The 11,077-nt window shown below is 33.6% G+C and overlaps 1 protein-coding gene across 2 annotated transcripts; it reads left to right on the top strand.

Annotated features, from left to right (window-relative positions):
* On the top strand, positions 3,068-6,648 carry LOC109228883 (D-amino-acid transaminase, chloroplastic-like). Of its 2 annotated transcripts, none has more exons than XM_019394126.1 (5): positions 3,068-3,479; positions 3,568-3,635; positions 4,945-5,120; positions 5,358-6,031; positions 6,242-6,648. In XM_019394126.1, the coding sequence occupies exons 1-5, from the start codon at positions 3,443-3,445 to the stop codon at positions 6,337-6,339; spliced, it is 1,053 nt and encodes a 350-aa protein (XP_019249671.1). In that variant the 5' UTR covers positions 3,068-3,442; the 3' UTR covers positions 6,340-6,648. The 2 variants fall into 2 exon arrangements, with proteins under 2 accessions (XP_019249671.1, XP_019249672.1); XM_019394127.1 differs by having other exon boundaries at positions 3,069-3,479; positions 3,571-3,635.

Genomic DNA, 11,077 nt, shown 5'->3' with positions numbered 1-11,077 from the left:
AGAAGGAGGTTTGAGATGATATAAGAAAATAATGTCATTATTATGGCATGAATGGTCATTGGTCACGTACCTATCGTACGCCAAACTATTTTGGCATTGTGATTATTAAAGGACAACAATAATGCAAGAAACATATCTTGCATATAATTTTGACCATGACCATAATGGTATAACTTTCTCATTGAAAGAGATATATGACCATATGGATGTTGACGAATACGTGGTAGCACAAAATTAATTGAGAGCTTTGGAAGAGCCAATTATCACTATTTTGGAGAAATAAAATTGATTACCAATAAGGTATTGTGTTGTAGTAAGTCTCAAAGAAACTTATTCAGTTTCCAAAGTATACGCGAAAGCGGTTTGATTATATTGAGACTATAAATAAAGGAAAGATTTAATATATTCTATTACTAAATTTGTAGCGGGGTGATATGTATGTGAAAAGTTGCCCACTTCATTCTCCAGTTTGTACTACACAAACAAAAGAATGCCACAATAAAGAGAAGTTTAATGAATAAAAACCCATATCATAATAAACTTGGAGTTTATTGATAATTGCACACGTCATGGTGTAAATTTGAAGTTTATCAATATTGATAATTTATTCAGTTGGCATAATTGGTTTACCCATATCAATTTAAGTATGATGTGCAAAAATAAAAGAGAATTCACATGGGTAAATATTAAAGAACTTGAAAGTTCTTTACGAATTCTCTTATGCTGCTTGTTCTCATTAATTAATATACCAACTAAAATTGGGATTGAATCTCATGAATGCTGGAAATATCAAAGGTGCATATGGGTCCATTCACCTGCCATGTATACCACATAAGATGCATCTCTGATATGGTTACATGTGCGATTATTAATAACCCGTAACATGGTGTTTTGCGAGGTAACTTGCTCAATAATTTAATTTCGAGCATAATTTCCAGATTTTTTATTCAAGAAGTTCATCTTGATAAGTTGGTTTACATCACAGTTGGTTTAGCAAAATGATTTATTGAGTGCCTCCACTTAGTAGCTAAACTATTGCTTATGCGAACAAAGTTATCTATATCAGTTTGATATAGGTTATATACGAAAGTATATTACATATTCCCCTCACAAGTGGTTCAAGGTCAGAAATCAAATAATTCCATCTTATTATTATTGATGTGCGATGTATATTTTGATTAACACCATAACGCACAAAGATGGGTTCTCAAAGTTGAGGAAACAAGTTAGTTTTTCTAACATGAGGGGGAGACATGATAAACAGTTGAGAAAAAGTTACGTGGAATGAATTATCATTTGTATATTTAGATCCTCGATAAGATAATATGAACTTGAAGTTCATAAAAGGATAATTCATTTGCAATATATTGCAAAGCATGCCAGACGCATTTGCTGACCCAAAGAAAGTAACTTTATTCTCACTGCAAATGCTCCTATTAGAATAAGTCCTAGAAGGACAAAGTCTATGGTACGCTTAAAGCGTATAGACAAATTGGTTTCAAATAAACTTCTTGATAAAGAAGATGAGCAAATGATCAAAATGATCATAATAAAGGAGGCAAGTGATCTAGAAGATCACATGACATAACACTTCATAAAATCTCATGAGAGATTCAGGTACCTGAATATATGAATGAAGAGATCTCTATGTTATGTCTTTATGAAAATATATTGAAACTGATGTAAAATGTTTGTCGACGACATCTATGATAGCGCTAAGTATAGATGAGGATCTTAAGTCTGTCGCTTACAGACACAAAAATATTGGCCAAATGGAAGATACACAATTCAAATAGAATTGGTTTCATATGAAAGAGTTGGACATGTAGTTCAAACACTTGAAAGTATAAAGTCAATGGTATGCGCAATCAGTTTTCGATATCTTATATGTCTAGCATGACATGAAACTTGATATGCATCTAAAGTCTATTATATGACTTATATGACTTAATTTATATGACAATCCATGAAGGACTTAAGTTGCTTAAAGCATATACAATTCTTGATCTTGAAGTACCACTTTCTCAGTGCAATTTGTGCACAAATGTATCTTGCTATAACTATAGGCATGATAATATGATAGCAAGAGTTTTCACCTCTATGTGAAGATATTGAAATGATGATTCCAACAAGATCATATGAAGACAATACATCTATCAGGGATGATGATTTCAAGGTGAAACAAATTCGTTGAAGTTAATATGGCTGATATTGTTTATCAAATATCTACCAACGATCTTTTGAAGATGGTGCAAAAGATTGGAATGCAAATGCTTAAGGATGTGAATCCATGCTCTCATCAGGGAGAGTTAATGAGCGTTGTACTCTTTTTCCCTTACAAGGTTTTATGCCACTGGGTTTTCCTTGCAAGGTTTTTAACGAGGCAACCAAAAGGCGTACTGTTAGATATGTGTACTCTTTTTCCTTCTCTAGAATTTTTTTCCCACTGGGTTTTATTTTAGTTAAGGTTTTAACGAGACACATTATCTGTTAAATAGACATTCAAGGGGGAGTGTTATAAATAGAATTGTATTTATAGTGAATGTCTATATTTAGAGAGATTCTATGATTCATTGCTTGTTGGCTAAGTCACCCTCTCTCTATAAATAGAGAGCTCTATTCTATTGTAATTCATCCCAAAATCAATAACAATTCTCTCTCTACTTTTTCTGTGCAATACTCTTGTTGTTCATTTATTGTTTTATAACATAGCCCTATTTATTTTTCTCATAGCTAGCATTTGGCCATAGATTCCAAATTTGTTTTGAAAAATCTGATTTGGGTGGAGTTTGGTTTGAAAATGAAAATGTGTTTGGACATATGTTTTCAAAACATATTTTCCAACTTTATTTTGGAAAAACATGTATATAATTCCCAAGTTTTGGGATTTTGGCTGATTTTGGGATTTGAAATTTGGGATTTGAGATTTGGCCAAAATATGGGCAAAATTTATGGTCAAACATGAGTTTTGAAAATAAATCCCAAACTTATTTTGGCAAAACTCATGGCCAAACGGGACCTTAATTTCTTGTAACATCTACTGGACGATCATTTCATATGCTCTGTAAGCCCAAAGCGAACTGCATCATTGTACATTGTAGGTGGGAGGGAGCTCCGGGGCTGTTCTGTACAAAGCAGAAAAGACACTTTGAAATCCAATTTTGCGGCGAAATTCATGATGAAATTGTAAAATAGAATTGTTGGACGGCAGCTCCCGTCTTAAGCATCAGATAATTATTCAAAATCCAATACAATCTAGTACCAATTACAAACTATAAGATAAAATTTGATTCTTTTCTGTTCTTTACACTAGTTTAATGGGACCAAAAGGACTGCTTTTGTCTCATATTTCATCTATTTTCTGCTACTATAAAACTTCCTCTTACACCTTAAGTTCAATACCCATCTCCGATTCCTTTGTGAAGTTTCAATCTTTTGCGCTATGGCTGCCTCCAACTCTTCTTTTGATCAAACATCAGGTACTCTCTATCTAATTATGTTGGATTTTCTCTAACTAGTTTTGATGATTTTCAAGCATAACTTGCTGTTTGGTGTTTTCCCGAGAAGCAGCTATAGCAACAGAGACTAAGAATGTGGAAGATTTCAAAGTTCATGTGTTCTCGTCCTCTGACGAGGTGAAATTGTTAAATCCCTTTTTATCATTAGCTTGACTAGATACTGTTCCATTTCCATTATTGGCTTTTTTGGCAATTTTGTAGTTCCACAGAGTTATTTGTTCCGGAATCCCAATATTGGAAAATTTATGATAGCAGGAAGTAAAAAAGAAGAATAGTAATTTATAAAAATGTTGAATGAGTTGATAGATAATAGTTTATGATATAACTGTGACTGGAGGGAAGGAAAATTAATTTGCTTGTAGGGACCCTCCTTGAGATGCTAGTTCTTATGGTAAACTCCATTATATTGCTTTGTGCTCCAAAATAAGATTGTGTTTGAAACATATGCACTTCTACTCTTTCAATTGCTAGTAGTTCCTCTGCTACTAGTGAGTATTTAGTTGGTGGATATTATTCAGTTTTTTCTCATAGCTAGACCTTCAGTTTTAGCTCATAGCTACTATAATATTTCTTGATATTGTAGTTTCAGTATTTTAATGGAGAAGGGTTGAGGGACGGGCCCATTATCCACCGAGTTTCAAACCGTGCTTTCTTGGTTTTCAAAAAGAAAAGAGTTTCAGTATTTTGAGAAAATCAAAGTAATGCAGCATGTGATATAAGATGAATGAAGTCCAGCGAACTTGATTCTTGGCATCTTTTTACGGGTGCTCTTTTTCTCAAATTTAAGCTAGGCACAAATCATGTCCTAAGTTGCTCGGACACGGGTGCGGTTGTCTGACACGGGTGCGGATCTAGAGGTCGGATCCTTCGAGATGTAAATTCAAAGATTCGGGGATATGGATTCCAGTACGGATACGGGTGGGGGGATCCGGCTAAAAATAATTCAAAAATATAAAAATACAAAAATATCTCAAAATTTATGATAAATTTTGTGGAATACTTAGCTTGTAAAGTATGAATTTCTTTATTCTCAAGTTGTAGATAAGTAAATTATTGATTTCCTAGATAAAGTATGTTATTTTTTTTAGATTTACCCTAGTTTTAGTTCTGATTTCGGGAATCAAATTATATTTCGTCTCGGATTTTTTTGTCTGATGTGGTCAAAGTATCCAAAATTGTTTGACCAGATTCGGTATGGATCCCATACCCACACCCATACTAGTGTCGTGTCGACGGGTACGACACCTAAACTGCCATGTCGGAGCAACTTAGATCATGTCTAATTGTTAAAAGTTAATGATCTAAAGCAAAAGAAAATGAATCAGAGAAGTTCCCAGCATGTGCAACATTTCGACTATTAGCCATTGACAGTCGTCCACATTTTTGGTGCATCGTGACTATAGTTAGATGTTTTTTGTTGAAACAGTTACTTGAAAAGTTGCACGAGAAATGGAATTCAGTGAAGCAGCAACCTTATCCGGCAATGTATTCTAGCATATTTGGGGGAATCATTCTTGATGCAGCAATGATGGTTATTCCAATTGATGATCACATGGTTCATCGAGGTCATGGTGTCTTTGACACCGCTATTATTTTGGATGGGTATGAGTCTACTCTAGTTCCTGAAAACAATAATATTATAATTGTGGATTGATCTCTCAAAGTATCAACTTTATGTTAGACTCCGGGATACGTGGCAATATAATGGACGTGTATGCTAGAATAATTTTACACTCATGTATTCTTAGAGTTACTAAAGTAACAGATGCTCTAATGGAGTTAAGATACTAAGCTGTAGTTCTGTGGTTGATTCAGCTTCTCTTTGGTCTTCTAATGCAGTTATTTGTACGAATTGGATGTCCATCTTAACCGCTTCCTTAGATCAGCATCCAAAGCCAGAGTCGCGTCTCCATTTACATTTTCAGAACTTAAAAGCATTCTAATTCAACTTGCTGCAGCATCAAAGATGAGGAAAGGCACTCTGAGATATTGGTTGAGCGCAGGGCCTGGGGACTTCTTACTCTCCCCAGCTGGATGCCTAACATCTGCATTCTACGCTGTGGTGATTGATGAGGATTTCTCACAATGCAAAGAAGGGGTAAAAGTGATAACTTCTGCAATCCCCATGAAATCACCTCTTTTTGCCACTATGAAAAATGTGAACTACTTGCCGAATGTCCTCTCCAAAATGGAAGCCGAGGATAAGGGAGCATTCGCTTCTATTTGGGTTGATGAAGAAGGTTATATCGCTGAGGGTCCAAATGTGAATGTTGCTTTCATAACTTCTGAGAAGGAGCTGATTTTGCCTAGCTTTGATAAGATCTTAAGTGGCTGTACTGCTATGAGGCTTCTTCAACTTGCGCCCAAGTTGGTTGAGCAGGGACGTTTGAAAAGTGTCAAAACTACTGACATTACGGTCGAAGATTCCAAAAAGGCTGCTGAAATGATGTATGTTGGAAGCACACTTCCTTTATTACCTATCATTATGTGGGATGAGAAGCCTATTGGAAATGGTAAGTCCACTCAACCAGTTTTTTTGTCACTTCCTTTATAACAAGGTTGCTATGATAAATGCTTAATATGCAATATACTAAATGGAAGCTGGAAATGTTGGTGTGCTCTTCTAGTTTATGTCTGACCCATTTGTATTAAAGTTGGATGGATATCGATAATTTGCAACTTGCAAGCATAGGAGAGAAGAATAACATTGTTTATTGTGGCAGGGGAAGTTGGAGAATTGACAATGGCACTCTCGGATTTACTTTGGGAAGATATGGCAGCTGGCCCAGAAACACAGAGAATTCCAGTTCCATATGCGTAGGAACTCAATCTCAAATCGAAGAATATGCTCTGATAGGATGCTCTGAATGGATACGAAATCAATGTCATTCTATTTTCTAAGTAGTGGGTGGTTGCTCCTTGGTTCTGTGGCACAGAAGTATGACTTAATAAGCTTTACTTTGTGTGGAGATTCTCCAGCATTGCACAATGTTTTTCAAGTATTGACTGTTAGAAGTGAGTCAACCAAATAGTCTTGCAATGTATTGCTACGTGAACTTTTCTGTTTTGTGTTTGGAATAGAATGCTTGAAAGAATGCAGAATATTGATCCAATCATTTTTGCCTCTACACTTCAGTGTTCTCAATTTCATTTGACATATGGTTCTGAGTTCACTACTACGAATCCATTTTTTAGCCAGATGGTTTCTCTTGATGCTTGAACTGAACTCATATCCAAGAAATTCATTTCCTTCTGGGCATTTTTGTGTTGCCTATATTACATAAGTGTATAAGTACAAATGAATTTTCTTTATTTTCCTGTGGGGTTTTAACCTCTTCGACCTCCCAATTTGGCGTCCTAATCAGTTAGATGAAAATGGGTAATAGTTACATTTATAGTACTGTGCATTTTCTCTTCTCGAATCCCTTGAAGTGATTTATAGTTATAGAATTTCACCACATATGCTGATTAGGGATGTACATAGATCGGGTTGGTTCGTAATTTTCAATTACCAAACCAAACCAATAGTGTCGGGTTTTTAAATCTATAAACCAAACCAAACCAACAAAGTCGAGTTTTCCAATCTCGATTTTCCTCAGGTTTTTCAGTTTTTTTCGGTTTTTCTGGGTTTTTTTTCATGGTGAAGTCTTCGTAGCACAAAATATGTAACTTATGCTCCAAATATTCTGTAGTCCTAGCAAGATACAAACATATAATATATTTTTCAAGAAAATAACATAATAATATGAGAAGAGTCATAGCATTGTACTAAAATAATCAATAACAAAGATAATCACTACAACAAATGTGATATTTAGCTACAAAACTTTTAGCCACGACAAAATTCGTCACTAATTATTCACTTTTCGTGACGAAAATTATATTTCGTATTTAAATACATTAGCCACATACTTTTCGTGATGAAACATAAAATTTCGTAGCAAACATTTTGTCCACTAAAGTTTCCCACCAAAAAAATAAGTTGGTGCGATTATTGAATAACATTAGCCATGAATTTTATAATATCAGTGACACATTATTTTGTCACTAATGATGTACCCAATTTGTGACAAATCATAATTTGTCTTAAAATTGGTAAAACTTTGGACACGAAAAAGTTTCGTCACAAAAAATATGGTATTAAAATAGTGACAAATTAAAATCTGTAGTTAAACATTGTAAACTTTAGCTACCAAAGTTTATATTTTATTATGACCTTAGTTTTTGTCACTAATAGTGCAAACAATTAGTGACAATTATTTAATTGTTTCCGTTTAACCTACAATTTAGTCACAACAAAAATTTTGTCACGGAAAATATAATTTTAAATGACTACGACTTAAATTTTGTAGTTGAACAGTACACTTATTGGAGACGAAAAAGATTCATAGTTAAAAACTAAAAGACATACTTTTGTTCATGCATGATACATAAAATTACTTTAGGACTAATTAACCTTATGACTAAAGCACCCATATTGAAAAATTATCAAGTTCGAGAAACTTGAATTTCATTTTGTAAAGTTCTATTATAAAGTCTATATGGCCTGCAAAATTGAAAAAAAATTTCAAATTAAAACCGTACTTATTTTGATTCAGTTGTCATTTCTAATTTTAGAAAATAGAAAATCAAAAGGCCAAATTAAAATTTAATAGAACCGGACCAACCAAGGAACACGATCACTTGTTGCTACAAAAATTTAGCTTCCACTTCACAATTTCTTGAGATTGGAAGGTTATTCCCATAAACGATCTTCCTTTATTTGCCAATTTAACCTTATATCTAGCTCATCATTTTATTATAAATAAAAATAAATAGCACACCTCTTTAGCTCACTAATCACAATTAATAAGTCTATTATCACATGAATGCTTGTTAGGCTAACTAACTTGAGTATCCCAAAACACATATATCAAAATACAATAAAAATTGGAGTTCTATCCGTCAATATAACACAAACTCAATTTACTCTGAACTATTAGACTACACTGCTGACATATCATGTGATAAAATAAATAAAATGCATAAAAACATCATGATACTCTAAATAAAAAAAAAGTTACAAATTAAGTTGCCAAAACCATCAAGACTCTCAACAAGTCTGCAAATACTTTATCATAGACATGACTAATAAAAGGCATCTGACCAGAAGGAGTTTACAAGATCCAGTTAGAGCTAACAAGGGTCATATGCCTACTTCTATGATGTATTCTAACAAAATAAGATAGAGAACAAGAATTTCAACAATGTTGTCTCATTTGGTAGCGAAGCCTCTTCCATCTCCTTTCTGCAAATGTCACTCAAACCAAAGTTGTTGCTCCTTTTTCTTTTTCCCTAACATAGAATTTTCATGTAACAGACCATATTATTCACCAAAAGAATCTCAGAGAAATAAATATCCTTACATATAACACACAAATAAGTGATTTAACATAAATATAGTAACATACTTTTCATAATTTTGCTAAGTTTCTTTCAAATAAGGGGTTTATCTAAAAAAGAAAATGAGTATGAATTACAATTTAGTAAAATATAAGTATGATAAACACTGATTTATCTACTAGCGATAAAAGCATTCTTGCTAGGTATAAGATCAAACGTAAAATACAGAAAGAGGAGAAAAGAAAACAAAAAAAAAGAGGGAAAAAAGTTGTGGTCTCTGTAGACTTTTTACTAAAAAGAACTAGGATTCCCACCAAATAAGATTGGTGCGAAATACACCTGCTCCTTGTGATGGCTTAAAAAAAAGCTGAATTGACATGGCGGCAAGCATGAATCTAAGTAACTCATAAATTTGTAGAAGATATATCTTCGAGCTGCCAATAAAACGACACACCATCAGCACACGACTGGCAAGTCACGTGAGAAGATATTTTTTACACAAAGTTCAACTTACCTTAAGTCTACTCTGCCAAGAAAATTAAGCACACTGTGCAACAAGACTCAATAATTTATTTCTATAAATGGTCTAATTATTTAAAATCTCCCACTCGCCCCATAGGCAACATATTAAAAAAAGATGTATATCCAGCAACATATTACTGACCTTACTATTATGAGGTTACATCATAAAACCAATGTCGTCGTCATCATCATCTGTGCTATCGGCTTCATCGTCTTCTATTATTACCTTCATTCCCCTCATTCTCCTCATGATCACTGTTGTACTCAACCGTTGTGTCATCCTCTTGGTTAGAATCTTCTTCATCATAACCAATTTCATGTTCTGTCTGAGCCTCCAATTCAACTACATTTGCACCTAGTGTAATCGAATCAACATCATCCCTATGTAGTTGACTCAACATATCATTCGTATCATTGACAATTAAATTACTTTCAACTGACACATCTTGATATACTTCATCATTTGTGACATACAATTCGCCATCTTGAAATTTTAGGACAATTCGCCAATTTCCTCCCAATTTTAGGTCATCAATATAAAATACTTGCCTTGCTTGAGTAGCTAGTACAAAAGAATCATGTTCATACCAAAATCTATTAGCATTAATGCTCGTAAAATGTTTATCTTTTTGCATTCCTGTTTTCTTGCGAAGATCAAATCACTTGTATTTAAATAGCAGAATTCGATTGCCGTTAAGATACTCTAATTCAATCATGTCAGTTATAATACCATAAAAATCAATCACCTCATTTTCATGATAGCCTTCAACAACTAGACCGCAATTTTGACTTTTACGTAGTTCATCGCATCTTGGAATATGATACCTAACACCATTTACAATACACCCAGCATATGTTCTTCCACGCATATCAGGTCCTATTGCCAAATGATATAACTGATTGATAGACATTGAATTTCCCTTATTTTATAATTGCATAATCTATAATGAAAAATAATTATTTATAATTAGTAAAGAAGAAACAAAATAGAATTTAAATACATTAAGATGATTCTTATCTTAAAAAGTCACTTACTTTCCTTTTGAACCATAAGGGAAATTGTTCTCCATGTTTCTCTTCTACATTCGCAACAACTTGCTTCATCAACTCTTCTTTATGCTCCCCGTATGCAAAATAAATTACTTATAAATTATTTAAAACAGAAAAATAACAATGGAGAGAAAAATGACTTACCGAAAAAAAGGTTCGACTTCTTCGCAATTATTCAACACATACCATCGAGCCATATCTAAATCTTTCTTTGGTATGGTATCATAGTTTCCATCTCCAAATGGTCTAATACTCTTTGAGGGATGTCCAGAACAAGTTCATCTTTGTTACTAGATCCATCATCATTTAAATCTTCACGATTAAATTTAGTCTCGATGGTAGAAAGATACATAGAGAAAAATGTCAAACATTCATCAATAAGATAGCCTTCTGCAATAGAACCTTCTGATCGTGCCTTGTTTCACACATAACGCTTAAGCTTGCACAAAAACCTTTCAATTTTATATATCCAACGATATTGTATTGGTCCCCCATACACAACCTCTCGTGGTAAATGCTACCATAACATCGAAAAAAGCGGGCGGAAAGATCATTTTAGACTTACATAATATTAAAATTATATCATTTTCTAGTTGTTCTAAGTC

This window comes from Nicotiana attenuata, chromosome 7 (assembly GCF_001879085.1).
Source record: "Nicotiana attenuata strain UT chromosome 7, NIATTr2, whole genome shotgun sequence".
Taxonomy (NCBI): Eukaryota; Viridiplantae; Streptophyta; class Magnoliopsida; order Solanales; family Solanaceae; genus Nicotiana; species Nicotiana attenuata.
This window is presented reverse-complemented; position numbering and strand designations above follow the sequence as displayed.

Excerpts from the sequence above, each read along its gene's own strand:
- LOC109228883 (XM_019394126.1), top strand. The coding sequence starts at position 3,443 with ATGGCTGCCTCCAACTCTTCTTTTGATCAAACATCAG. Across the intron at positions 5,121-5,357 it reads ACCGCTATTATTTTGGATGG|TTATTTGTACGAATTGGATG; the intron begins GTATGAGTCTAC and ends CTTCTAATGCAG. Across the intron at positions 6,032-6,241 it reads TGAGAAGCCTATTGGAAATG|GGGAAGTTGGAGAATTGACA; the intron begins GTAAGTCCACTC and ends TTATTGTGGCAG.